Source organism: Poromitra crassiceps, assembly GCF_964638095.1.
Source record: "Poromitra crassiceps genome assembly, chromosome: 30".
In the NCBI taxonomy this organism is placed as follows: Eukaryota; Metazoa; Chordata; class Actinopteri; order Beryciformes; family Melamphaidae; genus Poromitra; species Poromitra crassiceps.
Window position 1 is genome coordinate 6,789,609 of NC_139652.1, and position 19,854 is coordinate 6,809,462.

The following is a 19,854-nucleotide window of genomic DNA, read 5'->3' on the forward strand; positions in this document are numbered from 1 at the left end:
TTCTTTTTGGGCACTGTGCTGATCCTGTATAGTGTTTTCCCTCACAATGCAGGCATTTCACCTGCTGTTCACACTCATTGCCATACCTCATATCACAATCTTCCTTCCCACACCGACCACACCTTTTATCTCCTCTACACACCGCAGCTACATGCCCATACTCTTGACAACTGAAACATCTGAGCGGCGCCCTTTCATAGGGCCTCACCCTGTAGCTCACACTGTCCAGGAACACTCTTTCCGGAATCCCTTCACTAAAAGACAGACACACAGATAAACTATCCTCTTTCCTACCTTCTACAAACCTAGACATCCTTCTGGCCTCATACACACTCTCTACCTGTTCCTCAAATAACTCCACCTCCACCTCAAGCGGCACACCACTGACTACTCCTTTCTTCATCGGCTCTTTGCTTAGTTTAAAGCACTCAACCATACACTGCTTATACTTACCTATCTCAATTACTTTCATTCCCTGATCCTGTGACACACACTCTATTACTACCAACCCACTTCTAGTTACCCTTATCGCTTTTACTACACCAACTTTCCTTTCCATAAACTTTCCCAACTCATGCAGGTTACTGAAAATTCCATCCACTTTTGACTTCGCTCTCATTCCTACACTATACGAACCCTCACTCCCTTGCCTCACCTTCTTCACTTCCTGATAGCCACCGTCACTTGAGTTACTACTTGATACACGATTACGTTTATTTTCAAGATCCCTTGTATCCTCATCACTTTCTGATTCATTCTCACTCGCAAACGCCATTGCCGCCATTCTTTTTTGCCACGCCGTCTTCCCATACAGCTCCATCGGTTGCTCCGCCATCTCAACTCCTACTTCAGCCATTTCCTGTTAGCGTCTAGGACAAGAGACAAGCTCGACGTGAACGCGCGAGACGTCACATCCTCAAGCTGTGGCGGGAGATGCTATCCACTTCGAAACTGCGGTTTTTCAATGTATCTTCTGAACGGCTGGTCTGAGAGAAACGCCCCTGGTCGCCATTTTTAAGTTACGTCAAGGCGCATTCACTCAGTGCCAATAATAAACACTTTGTGCACATTTATTTCTCGCCAAAACCAACGGAATGGGCCTTTAAATATCCTGGACTAGTACTTGTACTTGAGTTAATTTTCACTAAAGTAACAATACTTGTAGGCCTACTTGAGTAGGATTTGTCATTACCCCGCTAGCTGGGCGCTTCTGGCTCATTCGAGCGCATTAGCGCCCGGCGAACGTCACGCATTTTCCCATTTTACACTGTGACATTTTCACGTCTAGGTCTAAATGCCGGCTCCTACCTGAGTCTTCACGTGAAGTGAAGCTAATGCGCTCGTATGAGCCAGAAGCGCCCGGCTAGCGGGGTAAAATTTGTCAGTACAAACCGAGGCACTTCCTCTTTTTTTAACAAACAGTTAAAACTCGACAGTAACATCACCAACAACACTTAAAAGTTACTCTCTTGTGATGACAACATACACAAAGAGTCTCTGACTTTTTTTAAACATAATTAGAACCAACACATACCTTAGAAACACGGAGAAATGAGTGTGACTCGATACAGTACGGTCTTCGTCACAGGCTGCACAGTAGGAGAGGCAGTGTTGCCAGATGGCAAATGTTGAATTATCGTACCAGAGGGTCAAAATTATCGTTTTTGGAGTGAAATTATCGTACGCCCCCTCCCCAGCGCGGCATGTCGGGGGGGCTGCGGCTGATCACAAGCTACTTTTTGGACTCGGCATGATTTTTCAACACTGTGATCTCAGCCTGCGTTGCAACAACAACAAAACACCCTGCACGTATTGGCTGCAAATATGTTGTTTGAAGAGATGATTGTATAAACAGATAGAGTGATAAACGTAGGATTCTTCTAAGTGTCACAAAATGATGAAATTATCGTACATTTCGGGGATTTTGGGATTATCGATCGTACACCATCGATCGCCACCTTCTCCACGCTCCTCAACCCTCCCTCCCCTCCCCCTCCCTCCTCCCTCTCTGCTGATGATTTTGTAACCTTCTTTACAAAAAAGGTGGACGACATCAGCTCCTCCTTCCATCCTCCAGCCACCCTCACTAACACTCCCGACCCCAATCCTGCTCCTCAGCCCCCTGCCCCTGGATTTGCTTCCTTCTCTCCTCTCTCTCCTGATGAAGTGCTTAAACTCATCAGCTCAAACCAAGCCACTTATGGCCCAATTCCACAGCAGCTAGTAGCGCGGTCCCGCTCCGCTCGACTCGACTTTTGGTCTCATCCCACCGTCAAAAACCGGCCCAGCTCGGTTAGATTTGAGGCCGAGTCGTGCTACTTTTGGTCCCTGCCTCGTCGGGGTACTTCGGGCTGGCGAGTAGGTCCCAAATGGTGACGTAAAACTCTGATGGCTACTGATTGGTCAGAGAGAATCGTGTTTACTCTGTCTACTGACTGTCAATGCAATGCTGGCGGCTGCATACCAGTTTAGTGGTCTTACCTTATCTTCTGTTATGTATATTTCCATCAGTATTTTGTGTCGCTGCCTTCACCTCCGGTGAAATAAAATCGTGGCGGGTGTTCAATTGTCTGAGAAAAAAGTCCGCTGCTCGCTCAGGGAGCTCTGTAGCTGAGTGGAGGCTGCAGCGCTCCGCTAGGCCGCAGCGGGTGTTTGGAAGCCCCGGTCTTGCCTGGTGAGAGGCTGCGGGGTAGAGGCTTCACTCTGTTGCGCCTCTCCCGTCCCCGCACAGCGCAAGGCATGCCTGTGATATCATTCTCTTGGCCGATTGTCACATTTGCCCATGTACACTGTAGGTCATTTAGAGGCACCAGTATTTCATAAACAGTTTAAAAGTTCTGTGGATGGATTTAATTGTAACGTTATGTTATAGCCGAAGGACAGATATGCGGTCGCTATTTTTAGACGACCAGCTGTGGGCGGGGGTGGGTGGGGGCAGATCGAGCGCTGGTCGAAGCAAAACATCCATCGAGTAGAGACGAGTGGAGCCGAGTGGGGACGAGCTGTGCAGGGCTGTTAAGTGTGGTGGGATTGAGCCATTACTGCCCCCTCGATCCTATCCCTTCCTCTCTCCTCCAAACCATCTCACCTAACATATCTCCCTTCCTCACTACCTTCATTAACTCCTCTCTGTCCTCTGGTCTTGTCCCCCCTGCTCTAAAGACTGCAAGAGTCAAGCCTCTGCTTAAGAAACCCTCCCTTGACCCTACTGCTATTCACAACTACAGACCTGTCTCTCTTCTCTCATTCCTTTCCAAAACCCTCGAACGAGCAGCGTCCGAACAACTTTCTCTCTATCTCTCCCAAAATGACCTCCTGGACCCTCTGCAGTCCGGTTTCAAGGCCTCTCACTCCACTGAGACAGCTCTTCTTGCTGTCACAGAGGCCCTTCACACTGCTAAGGCCTCATCCCTCTCTTCTGTTCTTGTCCTCCTTGACCTGTCTGCTGCCTTCGATACAGTCAACCACCAAATCCTTCTTTCCACTCTGTCTGACCTCGGCATTTCAGGCTCTGCACTCTCCTGGTTTGCTTCTTACCTCTCTAACCGCTCTTACCAGGTCTCATGGAGAGGGTCCCTCTCCAGATCCTGTCCTCTTACCACCGGTGTCCCCCAGGGCTCAGTCCTGGGCCCCTTACTTTTCCTTCTCTATGTCAGATCTCTTGCCTATGTGATCTCTTCTCATGGCTTTTCTTATCACTGCTATGCTGATGACACCCAGCTTTTCCTTTCTTTCCCCCCCTCTGACACTCAAATCGAGGCTCGCATCTCTGCATGCCTCAAAGACATTGGCGACTGGATGTCTGCCCACCACCTCAAGCTCAACCTTGGTAAGACCGAGCTACTCTTCCTCCCAGGAAAAGACTGCCCTCTTGCAGATCTCTCCATCTCCATTGACAACACCACTGTACTCCCCTCCCAAACAGCCAAGAACCTCGGGGTGATCCTTGACAACCAGCTGTCTTGCTCTGCCAACATAGCTGCTACAGCTCGCTCCTGTAGGTTCTCTCTCTACAACATCCGCAAAATCCGTCCCTTTCTCACAAGAGAAGCGACTCAACTCCTGGTCCAGTCTCTTGTCTCCTCCCGCCTGGACTACTGCAACGTGCTTCTGGCCGGCCTACCTGCCACCGACATCCGACCGCTTCAGCTCATTCAGAACGCTGCAGCCCGTCTGATATTCAACCAACCCAAATTCTCTCACGTCACTCCCCTCTTCCAGGAGCTCCACTGGCTTCCCATCTCGGCCCGCATCAAATTCAAGACACTGGTACTGGCCTACAGGGCAGTACACCAGACAGCTCCCCGGTACCTGCAATCCATGGTCAGGTTTCAAACCTCTCACCGCTCCCTTCGCTCCTCCACCAGTGCAGGTCGCCTCGCCCCTCCTTCGCTACGGGGGCTCAAAAGTCGCTCATCCCGATCTCGACTCTTCTCGTCCCTGGCACCTCAATGGTGGAACGAGCTTCCACCTTCGGTCAGGACTGCTGAATCACTGCCGATCTTTCGGAAAAGACTAAAGACACACCTTTTCAGGCTCCATCTGGGCCCTTCTTGATCTAACTTCGTCTCTCTCTTTCCTTATATATAAAAAAAAAAAAAAAAAAAAAAAAACTAACCAACCTTGTACCACTAACCTAAACTTGTACCACTGTTCCTTCAGAAGCTGTAGTTGTCATAGACTGTGCTCCATAGTTGATTGTTCTATTGCAGACAAAAATGTGTTATTGTAAGTCGCTTTGGATAAAAGCGTCTGCCAAATGACGTAATGTAATGTAATGTAATGTACAGAGGTCGAAATTATCGTACAAATACGATAATTATCGTACGTCTGGCAACGCTGAGGAGAGGGCAGTGCTCTGACGTCAAAGTGTAGGAGGAGCTCTACTAGCAAAGAACTTTTATGGAAAGAAATGACAGCTCCATATTGCCCCATTGCAACATCAGCGCCCAGCAGCCTCCGCCATTTTTTATTTTTGGAAGCGTGACAGCGCCAAAAGAACCTCGCACAGGCCTTCCATGCTCTTTGCTACTAGCAAAGAACTTTTATGGAAAGAACTGACAGCTCCATATTGCCCCATTGCAACATCAGCGCCCAGCAGCCTCCGCCAATTTTTTATTTTTGGAAGCGTGACAGCGCCAAAAGAACCTCGCACAGGCTCGCAGTGGTCAGCTGCGGTAGCGCGGGCCCCTATAATCAGCCTCTCTAAACAGTAACTCAACGGGAGAACACTCTAAATTTCGTGGATTCACATCTTTTCTGGGCGTACTGCAAATCTTGATTGAAGTGGTGTAGTGCAGGGATGTAAAACAACAACCATATTGTGGAAACTAAGCAAAATTTTTCGTTTTCTTTGTTTAGTTTGTTCAAGATAAATAGCTAATGCGGCTGTCGTCCACTCCGTCAGAAGTGCGTTGCCGTGGTTTTAACCTCGGGTCCTTTGCATTTACTATTTATCTTGAAAAAACTAAAAGAAAAAAACGAAAAATTTTGCTTAGTTTCCACAATATGGTTGTTGTTTTACATCCCTGCACTACACCACTTCAATCAAGATTTACAGTACGCCCAGAAAAGATGTGAATCCACGAAATTTAGAGTGTTCTCCCGTTGAGTTACTGTTTAGAGAGGCTGATTATAGGGGCCCGCGCTACCGCAGCTGACCACTGCGAGGCGCATTCTGTTTCCAAAAATGGCCGGAGTGTCCTCTCTTTCCTTCCATGCTCTTTGGCCAGGGTCAGGACAGGAGTGAATTTGAGACTTGCTTTGCACCAAAAGTTGTTTGCCAACCGCCATAAAACACTAGAAGAAGAAGATACTTGCTTTAAAGGGACGGACGGTAGTTCGCTGGGAAACATTAGCGAGTGCGTTTGACAGCTAGCGTTAGCTAACTTAGCTGATGCTACCTAGCTTTAGCACTGTAACACTACAGTGCTCAAGTGCTAAGGTTACTCGTGACTCTGAGTTTCCTCCGCTACAGTGTAGTCTGGTCGTCATGCCACTGTCATTTAGGCTGTTTTTGGAGGTCGTTTGAAGACGTTGAGGTGTATCGTCATCTCGCTCACATCCGTGTTGGGAGACGCTAACGGAAGCTAACCGCTAACGGGCACCATGGGAGCCGAACAAAGTGGCGATTCGGAACACAAACACTCCGATTACAGCTCATCAGGTGAAATTAGCTACATCCCTTGACATTCATTATAGCTTTTTTCTCCTTGTCGTTCTTTGTTTTCCTACCAGATTAACACAGACAACTGATTGTTGGTCACAAAGCAGGCGTTTCATTTGAGCACTGTGTTTTGCTAAAGGTAAAGTGAAACATTCTCAAACGTATGACTCACGAGTGATCCCGCAACCTGTGTGACTGTGCAAGGCCACACTGTGGCGTCTTAACGTCAAGTCCTCTATGATATATGATAACGGGGGTGTTGTCATTGCAGTGGTGCCCTCCCCAGCCAAGCAGAAGGCGAAGATGGATGATATTGTGGTTGTGGCTCAAGGGACGCAGTCACTGCGTAATATCCACAACGACCCAGATGTCATCAAGCTTCAGGAGATCCCCACCTTTCAGCCGCTTTTGAAAGGTAACCTGAAGTCTCCCAAATGCTGATGATGATGATATGGATGTTTTCTGTGACCCCAGCATGCAGACAGAGCCAATATCTAAAGACAGCCAAAACATTGACTTTTAGGAAACACACTGGTCAACAAGCTCTCCCTCAACTAGGACTATGTAACTCCTAGCCCCATAACGTGACGCCACTTACTGTACAGCAGTCGGCGCCACACAGCGTTAGAATCCTCAATAGGTGGGCAAGGCTGTTCAAAAAGCTCTCCTACCCGTATCCGATCTCCGATTGCAGATCCGAAGATATGATCGTCCGCCTAGTGAAGCCAGTAAGTTCGCCGGGGCGGTTAAATGATACTGTGCTGCGTGAAACAACCGTTTAGAAGCAGTCTTTGCCCAGCCTGTGCCGTATTGAGGACAGGAGAAGCTTCCTAGTGCCGACAGGAACCTTGGGAGTTTGAGTATTTCATCACATGTTTTGCTTCCCAGGTGCGCTGGATTTGCGTTGATCACTGACAGTCGCATGTGTTGTTTGCTCGCCGCGTGCAAGCGGTGCACCATGATAGTGAGATCAAACACACCCTGCTGTAAATTCAGTGCAGGCTGTGCAAAGACTGCTTCTAAACGGTTGTTTCACGCAGCAGTATCATTTAACCGCCCCGGCGAACTTACTGGCGTCACTAGGCGGACGATCATATCTTCGGATCTGCAATCGGAGATCGGATACGGGTAGGAGAGCTTTTTAGAACAGCCTTGCCCACCTATTGAGGATTCTAACGCTGCGTGGCGCCGACTGCTGTACAGTAAGTACCGTAAGCGGCGTCACGTTATGGGGCTATGTTACTCCCAGTGCCAAACAATGTGCAATTAGCTTCATATCCGAGTTAAAATGATCTTTATATCAAAATTAAAAACAATTATACAGGTTTATGAAGCCCATAAATATTATAGGAAAAATCAAAATGCCTTAATTTTTGTTGTCGGTGTTGGTGTGATTTGGAGCACCAGTTTTGGCAACCGTTTCAGTTTCTTGATGCTGATCATTAAAGTTTCACCTCATGTAATCTCCCTTCTCCCAACAATTCCCATCAACTCATTTTTAAATTTGTCTAGTGAAGCTAATTGTAGCAGAAAACCACCAAGGTTTAGATGGGTTAGATGGCAGAAGGGGTTTCTATGTAGACATACTCCTTAAAATATAGCACAAGGGATGCTGTGTGTATTGCTATTGGCAGTAATTGCCCAGTGTTTTTTTGCATTGTTCCAATATGCACATGAAAAGACTTTGGTGTTCACTCTCCACAGGGGTGCTGAGCGGCCAGACGTCCCCCAGCAGTGTGTGTCTGGAGAGGCTGGACTCGGCCCATGTTCTGCAGCTCTGCACCCGCTACCAGGACCACCTGCACCAGTGTGCCGAGGCCGTGGCCTTCGACCAGAACGCCCTGGTCAAGAGGATCAAAGAGGTAAAGCCACCACGACACTGCATTGGACAGTTGGCGTGCAGCCAGGGGATTTCTCATTGCTCATTTCTCAATGCCCCAAAAATGGAGCATTACATTTGCAGTGCTGCTGCTGCTGCTGCTACTAAGATAGCGATGAAAACTCTTCATGCCATACAGTTTGAGACCACGGCACTAACATGTAGGGGTGGGGGGAAAAATCGATTCACCTAAGTATCGCGATTTTTAATGTCACGATTTTTTGAATCGATCTTTTATTCCAGAATCGATAATCGCAAAAAAAAAAATATATATATATATATATATATATATATATTTTTTTTGGGTGCTTACAGTCAGGCCACTCACTGAACAGCAGGCCAGACGTCGCCTACTGGTTTACTAGTGGTTTTATTACTTTATTAGTTAGTCTGAAGTAATAATTACACTTCAGGGTTAAAGTGGGTGCATCTCATTGTAAAATTGGACTTCAAACGGCCTAAATCTGGCTTCAAACGGCCCAAATTGGGATGCAAACGGCCCAAATTTCACGAGCGTCGGCCCATATCGGCCTGGCCTGCTTGGTATCGACTGAATTATGATCCCAGTCCGCCCCTGTTTTTAACTATATCGCCCAGCCCCACTCATGATATATAATATACAGTCTCTAGTGTATGATTCAACTTTTCCCATGTTCTAATCTAGTGTAAAAAAGCAAACAAACTGAAAAAAGAAAAGAAAAAAATAAACAAAAATCGCAATAAATCGTAATATCGAATCGCAATAATCGTAGAATCGCAATACTTAAGAATCGCAATATAAATCGAATCGGCACCCAAGAATCGTGATAGTATCGAATCGGGAGATAAGTGAATCGCCACAGCCCTACTAACATGAGCATCTTTTTGTTTCCTCAAAAATTGTCAGAGAGATCTTTGTATTTTATTTCCAAACATACAAATGGATGTGAAATATGTAAGACCTCATACAGTCTGAGATGGATTGACATATTTTTGTATATTTGACAAATGTGCTCCAGCTCGCTCTCTCTCTCACTCTCTCTCTAAAACTGGTTTTATGCTTACGCGAAATCGCCAGCGCCGACTGCACCGAGGGGTCGCCACAGCTGGCCGTCTTATCGGCGCAGCTCCGCGGAGGGGGCCGTGCAGCTCCTCGAAAATGTGACTCCGCGGCGTCAACGCTGACGTGATCAGTACGAGAGCTGTGATTGGCCGTTCCCTTGGGCCGCGCACATATCCGCTGACGTAGTTGTGAGGAATGAGGAAATGCCATTTCCTCATTTAACAGTGCTTGTCCCTCATTTAGCAAAGCCTTCTGCAGGCTCACCGGAATGAGTTTTGAAATGGAGGGACATGATTGCAAGTTCTTGGTAAACAACATGATAACGTCCTATGTAATGCCTGGACATAAGTGTACCACAAGCCACCTAGTGTTTTGGACGTGTACCGCAGCCAACACGCCGAGTTACGTTTGAGTATGCACAGTCTCGCTGTCGCCGCTAGTAGGCGGCAAGGCTCCAAGTCGAGGCTGCGCAGAACCCTGTCGGCGCCTTAAGTGTCAATTGGATTTGTGTGCTGCTTTTACTGCTGTTGGTCGGTTGCTGTTGGCGGTGCTGTATTTGTGTGTGTGTTCGTGGTTGTGTGAGTGTAGTTGATGACTCCTTTTATGTGTCTTAGTTACTTTTTCTTGTTTTGTTTTGAGAGGATTCATTACAGCATCAAAAGTCAAGTCTCTCTCTCTCTATCTTTTCCTTATCTCTCTCCGTCTCCTTCCAGATGGACCTATCGGTGGAGACCTTGTTCGGCATCATGCAGGAGCGGCAGAAGCGCTACGCCAAATACGCCGAGCAGATCCAGAAGGTCAACGAGATGTCCATGATCCTGCGGCGCGTTCAGATGGGCATCGACCAGACGGTGCCGCTGATGGAGCGCCTCAACAACCTGCTGCCTGAGAGCGAGCGCCTGGAGCCCTTCAGCATGAGGCCAGACGGAGACTCTGCCACCAAGTAGCCTCCTCCAAGACACTGCTGCTTCCCACCCAAGTCTGCAGGTACAGCCAGTCCTCCCAGCAGAGGGAGGTCCAGGTTTGTCCAGCTGTACAGATTCACACCACCCTTCAAACCCAAAGCTTTACATTTGGAAGCCATTTTTAGTTCCATAGTGAAGGAGGAGCTCAGCTGTAAAGGCTTGAGGCCAGTAAAACCGAGACCCTCTGCTGATGGCCACGGCAGCAGCTGGCCATTTTTGAAGTGCTTTTCTCAAGGGTACGCCAACAGTCGCCGAGGGTGGGGAGATTGATTGCTCCTCCACTCTCGCTGCCTAGAGCCCAGCTGGTCCAGGCAATCAAATTGACGACCTTCCGGCCACAACCCCAGCTTCTCTGATCTTAAGGCAGGAGAGAAACGTCCACACTCGATTGACAAGAGTTGGACTGAACTTGAAGCGGTCCAAGAAGGTGTCCTGCTGAAATATTGCAGGTATAAGAGATTTAGATGGGTGTGAGCAACACGGAAGATTCTCACCACTGCCTCTGAGAGAACTGCTCTAACTGCTGCTTACACCTGTCCAAACCTCAAAGGTGTTTGAGAACTTTGTGTGTTGATTGTGGATCTGACGCCCCACATTGTGTTCAATCTCACTTGTTCCAGAATCCAGATATTGATATTTCTATATACTTTGCTCACCCTTTGAAGACCCCCTTCCATGAACTGCTGACATGCAGATCAACCACTTTTTTTTTTTTTTTTTTTTTGTGCCATATCATTGTATCCTTTAGGGGGCAGTACAAACCACTCCATTATGACACACTGGACAGAAACGAGGGATTATTGCCAATGGATCGCACTCGGAGAGTGTGGAGGTACAGTGGGGATTCAATGAGAAACTGGTTCAAGCCTACATGGACAGAAGATAGTATGACATATTGTCAACTTATGAACTAATGCTTTCCTGTTAGCTGCTTTAATGTATTGAGATAATTGTGTCCAATTAGCTGTGTCAAGCCTGTATGTGAAACAATGAAGGAAGAGAACAACTCGTATGAGAGCTTTTTTTTTTTTATACGGGGATGCACTGTCAGTAAACATTCTAGTAAGTTACACCCTGATCATTATACCTTTCTTGTCGAGCTCCATTCAAACCACTTTTTTTTTTTTTTAGATAATCCACAAATCAAATTTCAACAATGGCCCTGTATTTCTGTTGACTGTTGTTAGCCCAACATCATACATACCAAAGATGAAACACTTCTGAAGGCTGTTGTCAAAGAAAGTGACACTTTGGAATAGAAACGGTTGATCATATTTTTGGTCTCCTTGAGGAAATGAATAACTGATCAAGTAAACTTCACTGCTTAATCTGTTGATTTATTTGTTTCTGATGTGTCGCATCATGTTATGCTGCCTAGGTTTAACTATCTAATCACAGGTTGATATTGCAGCATTACAGTAAAAAAAAGAGGCTAAATTACATAATTATCATCATTTCCTTTATTTTACCAGGTAGCTTATTGAGAACACGTTCTCTTTTGCAATAATGACCTGGAAATTATGCAGTGGGGACAGTGTGTGTTCATTTAAATTACATTTAACTGACACCAGTGAATGACGCCACATCAATGTGATGTCATTGATGATGCCACCATGTCATCAGTGAGCGACAGACATTATCCTACCTACCTATCCTACCCCCCTGGCCCCCAGCATATGTAAGTAGGACTTTCTAATTTATGATGTTGCACTTTATCATTTGTGATTGTTTTTCTGGATTGCTTGTCTTCTTCTGATGTGCTGTGCTGTGTACTTGCACTAAATCAAATTCTGTAGTTCTGTAGTTCTGTACAGTAATCCTGATTACTTACTGTTGCTATTAAAGTTCATCTAAAAAACAACAACACAGAAATTATCTTATTTTCTCTCACTCCACTGTCTTTAGTTTACGTCACCTCACATGTGATGCTTTTCACTTCAGTATGCTATGTGCCTATAGGCAGTGTTTGGGAGTAGTGAACAACATGTAGTTGAACTACGTAGTTTAACTACATTTTTCAGTAGCTTGCTGGTTCAACTACATTCAAATTTGCGTAGTGAATCAAATAGTTAAACTACTTTTTGTCATTTTTGTGTAGTTTACTCAAACTACAATTTTGGGCAATAAAATGAAAGGAATATATATATATATATATATATATATATATATATATATATATATATATATATATATATATATATATATATATATATATATATATATATATATATTTATATAAATGTTACCATTACTGTTGAACCAGAACCCCCTTTGACAGGACTGCCCCTTCTCTTTTGTCCTGATCGCTTTGAAGGCAGCATAGACCGTGAAGGCAGCCAGAATCCCACTGACATTACTGTACTTCTTGATTGATGCCTGTGATTGGCTTGCCCTGATATAAATGCTGCCTCTGACTCCCTTGCCCTGAGATTCTTACATTTATTTGTCTGATAAAACAAAACCCAGAAGAACCCAGATTTCTTTACAACAAAAATATAACATTGAATGTATTGGGTGACAACTATTATTAAACTCAATTGAGAGGCTATTATATTTTATTTTATATAGCCTATCACACGGTTAATGTAGTTAATGTTTTTTTTTTTTTTTTTTTACAAAGTATTTTAAACTACTTTTTCTGTGTAGCTTGTAGTTTAGCTACTAAAGTACATTTCTCCCAGGGTAGCTTTGCTTTAGTTTCAACGACTTCCATGGTGAAGTAGTTGGTAGCTTCCTAAGCTATGAACTTTGGGTGTTGTAAACTGCAGTGCAGTCCTTATGGGCAGAGCCAAATATGATTTCAAGACAAATGTCGCCATCACGTGGCAAAATCTTGCCAATGCACAACAATATGTACTCAGAACGGAGCCATTGTGAACCAACCAACCTTTACACTGAAGTCGCCTATTGGTCATTGGAAGGAGTTATTCCATAGAACTCGTTTCTGATTGGTTCGCAGAAAACACTGACAACCAGCATGTTCTTCTGAGTTGTAGCTAGCTTCAACAACTGCCTGGTTCGGATCATCAACAGGTTTGTGTCTCGGTTTATTGAGCAAAGTTGTCTTTTCTGGATGCTCACATGACGTGAACTCGTGAAGAGGCGCACACACCCTTCATGTTGTAAACGCTTACCGAAAGAATTGCTATAGTACCTCCGCTGTCCAGTATGTAACGTTTCTAATTAGCTTTGAGTAGCTCTGCGTTTAGTTTGCCTGAGCTAACGAGGTTAGCTACGACTAAAGTCACAGTATATTCCCGTTGCTGAAAGTCTTGCATACAAGACTACATAATGCCATTTCAACATGAGAGCGAAACAGCTGCTCTGTTACAAATCACATTCAAATATGGCGGTTTGCATCGTTTGTGAAGTGACGACGTGGGTGGCGCAGCACGGAGCCATCGCTTATGCCATTGAAATCAGCTAGGTAATGTTGCTAGGCAACAAATGATCAACTACAATAACGTTATGCAGTTTTTTTTTTGCATTGACCACCATGTTTACTTTTTCCTGGACAAGATAATAGGCTACCAGAAACTGTTGTGTGCATCAATCATGTGTAATGATAACGCAGAGGGGAAACATGTGACATGTCAACATAAACATAACGTCAGATGGGTACGGTAGCCAACCATTTGTGCAGTCAGTTGCCATGGTAACAAGGCACAAGATATACCTGTATGTACGCTCACTAGCTTGGGTTATGTTTAATTGTTGGGCTATTTTGTAAACTAGACGCTGTAGTAGTAATGCAACATCAACACAGTACATTGAGTCGTAGGTACTAACGTTATAGAGTAACGTCATGCCCCGGTTTCCAGCAAAGGTATGGTCAAGGGGTGAACGTTGCTTATCTACCGTTAGCTTGATCGCTAATCGGCATCAGTGTTTAGTCGGCTAACAGTTAAATTAATAATAAGATGGAAATTGTGAGTGCCTCCATAACGGTTGACATGCCAGGCACTGGTTTACTTTTTATCGAACGTGTTTGAATGATCGTGTCGCCTATTTATCTCGAATAAATATCATCTAGCCAGCCTGCAATGCTCTCAGCGCGGTTTTACCGAGTGGCTAATCCGCTTTAACACGTCTTATTTTTAGGGATGGGAGAGACGCCTGTGGTGGTGATCCTCCAGCAGCAGCTGAGAAGCAGGTGACGTGCAAAAGCAATGAGGTCGCGTCGTCGTCTGCTGTGCTGCTTTTTTATACAATGAAGAAGATATTCAACTTTACTAAGAAAAAGAAATTGCCCTCCGGCACGCCCGATAGTGGGAGTGTGCTCTCTGTTGGCTATGAACTGAAAGAGAAGGACCTCGGGAAGGTGCACAAGTCGGCCTCAGTGGGCGATGTGTCAAAGTTGAAACAGCTTGCCAAGAAGAATGATATCAATCAGCTTGACAAGGAGAACAGGTGAGTTGGATAGTTGGAACAGTGCTTTTTGTTAGTCCTTGGTGGATTCATTGCCCTCTGTGATGTTATTCATTATTGCAGTCCACAAATTGTTTTATATTTTGCCAGCATTACATCATCTCTCAAATGCTGTTATCTTTATCTCTCTGAACACTTGTCTGTAGAACACCTCCACTATTTCATCAATGTGTATAATTTTAGCTTTTTTCACATGATGCCTAAAGCCCAAAATTGCAGATCAAGAGTTATGATAATAACTATATCCAGTTATTTCAGACTACCAACAACCCGTGTTATAAATGCCAAGTAGAATGGATGCGACACCTCTCATTATTTCTTTTCTACTTGTGTTTCAAGGTAGGATCTAGTTACCTTTTACCAGTAGTATGTGGCAGAAGTAATTGAGTGGTGTTAGTGGAGTCCTTGAGCCAATTTACAGAGTGGCTTGTTATAGTGAAACGCTAGTGAGGCATCTGTCAAAACTACAGTAGGACTTCACTCATCCAAAACCTCCAAGAGTGGAAATTGTCAGAATTAGTAAAACCATTCATTGACCTTATTAAAAAATATGTTGTAATATGATATACCGGTATGTAATATATAATGTAATGTATGTAATATTACTATATATATATATTTTTTTGCTTTTTGCTATTGATTGATTGATTGAAGTGTTTATTTCGAATATGAAAGCAAAATAATAAAATAAAAGCCATTTCAGAAACAAAGAAAAATAGAATATATACATATTCGAAAAGGAGTGGGAAGAAGTAAAACTTATTAACTCCCACCCCTTCTCCATAAATAATAAATAATAACAAGCTTCCTGGTCTAACCCTGTCTATATACTACTGTGTAATATTTACTAGTAATTCTGTTTCAGATTATATAATAATATGAAAATATAAATATAATATATACACATCATACAATAACATGTATACATATATACATATTAATATACACACACATTCATATATTTATCTAAATATATGACTACAATACTCATTATATACGCATATTTACACACTCACACACATGGAAAAGCAACAAGAAAATAACCCCCAAAAAATAAAAATAAAATAAAATAACCAGTACCCTTATAACACCTAGTGATACCCAACACCTCCCTCATCCCTATAACTTGTGAAGATTGTGTCTTTATACCTACTTTTAAACTGTTTTATGTTTGGACATTGTTTTAATTCCACAGTGCACCTGTTCCATAGTCTCACCCCGCTGACTGAAACACAAAAACTTTTCCTGGTTGTTCTAATAAGTTGAATATTAAAATTAAATTTCCCTCTCAAATTATAATCCCCCTTGTGCATGCTGAATAATGACTGTATATTTACTGGTAATAGATTATTTTTAGCTTTGAACATGATTTGAGCTGTTTGGTGTTTGACAATGTCTGTAAATTTCAGTAGTTTTGACAGTAGAAATAATGCGTTTGTGTGTTCCTGGTAACCAACGCTGTGAATGGTTCGTATTGCTCTTTTTTGTAAGATGATTAGTGGCTGTAGTGAAGTTGTGAAGTTGTTGCCCCAAACCTCAGCACAGTACTGTAAATAAGGTAAAACTAGTGCACAGTATAGCATGTGGAGTGATTTGTAATCCAAAACCTTCTTTGCTCTGTATAATATTGCAATGCTTCTTGAGACTTTAGTTTGTACATGTTTGATATGTGGTTTCCAGCTGATTCTGTCATCTATCTTTACCCCCAGAAATTGTATTTCATCAACTCTTTCTATTTCAATTCCATCTATTTTGATATTTACCTGTGTTTTCCTTTTACAATTACCAAAAACCATTAACTTTGTCTTGCTCAGATTTAATGAAAGCCTGTTTCTGTCAAACCACATTTTCAGTTTGTTCATCTCTGCAGTGATGTCCTCCTGTAATTGTTGCAAGTTATCCCCAGAGCAAAAGATATTCGTGTCATCAGCAAACAGCACCAAATGCAGTAACTTTGAAACTTTACATATATCATTAATGTACAGAATGAAGAACTGTAGAACAGGTAACAGGTAACAGGTAACAGGCTATAAGTTGCATTCCTATCTCTATTCCTTGCATATTTTACTAGAAGAAAAACCACAGATTTTGGCCACAGTAAATGCCATTCATGGTATTATTGTTTGTTTTAAAAGTAGTATTCTAATGTAATTATTAATTCGATTTGTATAAAAAAAAAAATTGTGCGAGCATTGAATTGGCTCATTATCTCTGGTCAGTACAATAAGTGTGAATACGAATCCTTGCATGTGAGAAAATTATCATATATATTGTTTTCCTGTTACAGGACCGCGCTTCATATTGCGTGTGCCAGTGGACATGTGGAGGTGGTCCAGTTCCTCGTTGAGAGCAAAGCCAAGCTCAACCTATGTGACAATCAAAATAGATCCGCCTTGATGAAGGTAATCCTGGAAGATGAGAGTCCTGGAGCAGCACCCTTAAAGTCAAATGTATTCAGTGTTTCCCCTAGAAAAATGTTCAAGCCTGGAGGGATTTCGCAACGTACCCCACGACCGCAACGGCGGGGGCCCTCGCTGGTGACGCTAAACTTTTAGCCAACCTGTTGGCAATGGCATCCCAAGTATCATCATACTATTATGGGATGCGATGCGAACAGTTGTATTATGGGATGTGCGTTTCCCAGGCAACGGCACACGTTGACACGTTTTGGAACAGCGCCGGCCGCACGCTGGCACGATGCTCCAAAAAGCAAAATGCTTATTGTTTTGAATGATTTGGCACTTTCGATTACTGTCAACACCAGTATTGTTGTATTGTAATAATATGCCATAAAGATTTATTGACATTTTGGGGAGAGCAGAGAAAAAAAAAAAAAAAATTGCCTGGCGGGGACGTCGTTGGCCTGGCGGGCCCGCCAGGCCTGTAGAATGGTAGGGGAAACACTGGTATTGGTAGTGACTCGAGCATGGTTGGCCGATTTCCTTAATGCATGTCTTGTTTGGAGCCTTGTGCCCACACTCTTGTGAATTCTCCACAATGGCAGGCGGTGCAGGGCCAGTATGAACGCTGTGTGAGCATACTGCTGGAGAGTCATGCCGAGCCAAACCTGGTGGACATCAATGGCAACACAGCCCTGCATTTGGCCGCAAACATCCCCGCCATCTCCACTGCCATGCTGCTCCTCGAGCATGAGGCTGACGTCAACGCCCAGAACAAGGTGACCCCTAGCCGCCCTCAGGCCACCTACTGGGACCGTGCAGTAGTGCAGCTAATACACGCCGAAAGAAAGGTTTACAATAGAGAGAGCATTGGGCACCCGGGTAGTATACAGCGGTAGATCGCCTGCCTGCCAACACGAGGGTCGCAGGTTCGAGACCCCGTGTTACCTCCGGCTTTGGGCGGGGGCGTCCATACAGGCACAATTGGCCGTGTTTGTGGGTGGGAAGTTGGATGACGGGTATGTGTCCTGGTTGCTGCACTAGCGCCTCTTCTGGTCAGTCGTGGGCGCCTGTTCAGTGGGGAGGGGAACTGGGGGGGGGGTACCGTGATCCTCCTGTGTGTTACCTGCTGCCGGTGAAACCCCTCGCTGTCAGGTGAAAAGAAGCGGTTGGTGACTGCACATGTATCGGAGGAGGTATGTGCTAGTCTAAAACTCTCCCCAGATCGGCAGAGGGGGTGGAGCAGCGACCAGGGACAGCTTGGCAGGGGGAATTGGCGAAGTACAGTTGCGGAGAAAACGCATGAAGCTAAAAGGCACGAGCACAGTTAGATGATAACTATTACACACGATTTTATTTTCATTTTTTACATGTTACAAATGCTACGGTGTTGTTTGATATCGGCCATTGGATCATATTTGAACACTGTTGCTATAGAGAGGCAAAGTGACCGCCTACTTCCTGCTTCAGCACTGTACCAGAGATTTTCACCCGCCATTTATTTTCCCATGGACATTTCGTAAAATGCTTATAAAAATAGTTCTACTTCGTCAAACCAAACGGTTCAGCTATATTCAGAATCGGGAGAGACCATAGAACATTTCACTCCGACCAAAACGAAAAAAAACAACACGGAAATAATATTTTCTTTAAATCCGCGATTTCTTGACGTTTTGGTCCGAGTGAATATTTGGTCTCTCCTGTTTTCAAATATATCTGAACCATTTGGTTTGACGAAGTAAAGCTATTTTTATAAGCATTTTACGAAATGTCTATGGGAAAATAAATGGCGGATGAAAATCTCTGGTACAGCGCTGAAGCAGGAAGTGACGTTCCACTTTGGCTCTCTATTCTGATGAAGGCTGTGGCACTGTAAGAGGACATTGATTTTCATCTGATTTTTAGGAGGGTTTCACCCCGTTGACCGTGGCAGTCCGTGAGAACCATGCGGAGATGGCCGAGTTTCTCCTTAAGGAGGGTGCTGACGTGAATTTTAAGGACCAGGGGCAAAGGTCACTGCAAAACAACGGCACATTTGTGACACACGTAGAATGACCTTCATTTAGCCGATGTCAGTTTTACACTAGGTCATGCCACTGTCATCTATTTCCCCTCTAGGTCCCCGTTGATGCTAGCTGCTGGCAATGGACAAATCAATATGTTGAAGCTGCTCTTACAGTTTGACGCAGACGTCACACTCAAGGACACCAAAGGATGGTCATCGGACGACCATGCGGTGATGAACGGGCATCATGCGTAAGCTGTTTCTCTTCCCCGCTCGTATCTTCACCTGGAGCGGGGCTGTCGAACCGTGTGCCGCAGAGGGCCGAGAGTATGCAGGTTTTGTTCCAACCAAACACAATAGAGGGGCAAAGTGAAACGTCACTTCCTGCTTCAGCACTGTACCAGAGATTTTCATCCGCCATCTATTTTCCCATAGACATTTCGTAAAATGCTTGTAAAAATAGTTTTACTTCAAACCGTTCAAACCAAACGGTTCAGATATATTTCGAAACAGGAGAGACCGCATAACATTTCACTCGGACCAAAACGTTAAAAAAAAAAGCGGGTTTAAAGAAAATATTTTTTCGATGCTGTTTTTTTTCTTCGTTTTGGCCCAAGTGAAATGTTCTATGGTCTCTCCCGATTCTAAATATAGCTGAACCGTTTGGTTTGACCAAGTAAAACTATTTTTATAAGCATTTTACGAAATGTCTATGGGGAAATCGATTGCGGAAGAAAATCTCTGGTACAGTGCTGAAGCAGGAGGTGATGTTCACTTTGCCTCTCTATAGAGCTCAACAATGAGCGCCCGCTTTTTTCACGGCTCCTGTTCCAGAAGAGAATTCCCCGTTAATTTTCTCCATAGACGCTTCGGAAAATCCTTTTGTAAAGAGCTTTAAGCCTGGAACCCAGTCAACCAGCTAGCAGATCGTGAGTGAGTGAGTGACCATAAAACATTTAACCCCCTCCCC

The 19,854-nt window shown here is 44.3% G+C and overlaps 2 protein-coding genes across 2 annotated transcripts in view; both read left to right on the plus strand.

Moving 5' to 3' along the window:
• The first annotated feature begins 5,741 nt into the window (after positions 1-5,741).
• Positions 5,742-11,849, plus strand: borcs5 (BLOC-1 related complex subunit 5). Its single transcript, XM_083663101.1, has 4 exons — positions 5,742-6,166; positions 6,438-6,581; positions 7,871-8,028; positions 9,801-11,849. Exons 1-4 carry the CDS (start codon positions 6,109-6,111, stop codon positions 10,032-10,034), a joined length of 594 nt encoding a protein of 197 aa, XP_083519227.1. The 5' UTR covers positions 5,742-6,108; the 3' UTR covers positions 10,035-11,849.
• Positions 11,850-14,262: 2,413 nt separating this feature from the next.
• ankrd26 (ankyrin repeat domain containing 26) overlaps positions 14,263-19,854 on the plus strand; it is a gene marked incomplete at its 5' end in the record, with an annotated part of 57,551 nt that continues 51,959 nt past the window's right edge. Inside the window, 5 exons of the mRNA XM_083663305.1 lie at positions 14,263-14,462; positions 16,768-16,882; positions 17,485-17,658; positions 18,785-18,891; positions 18,998-19,135. Of these exons, the coding sequence (XP_083519431.1) occupies positions 14,263-14,462; positions 16,768-16,882; positions 17,485-17,658; positions 18,785-18,891; positions 18,998-19,135 (734 nt within the window). The remainder of the gene's footprint in view (positions 14,463-16,767; positions 16,883-17,484; positions 17,659-18,784; positions 18,892-18,997; positions 19,136-19,854) is intronic.

Coding starts and splice junctions, on each gene's coding strand:
- borcs5 (XM_083663101.1), top strand. CDS start 6,109: ATGGGAGCCGAACAAAGTGGCGATTCGGAACACAAACACTCCGATTAC. Junction 6,167..6,437: donor CTCCGATTACAGCTCATCAG/GTGAAATTAGCT, acceptor TTGTCATTGCAG/TGGTGCCCTCCCCAGCCAAG. Junction 6,582..7,870: donor CTTTCAGCCGCTTTTGAAAG/GTAACCTGAAGT, acceptor CACTCTCCACAG/GGGTGCTGAGCGGCCAGACG.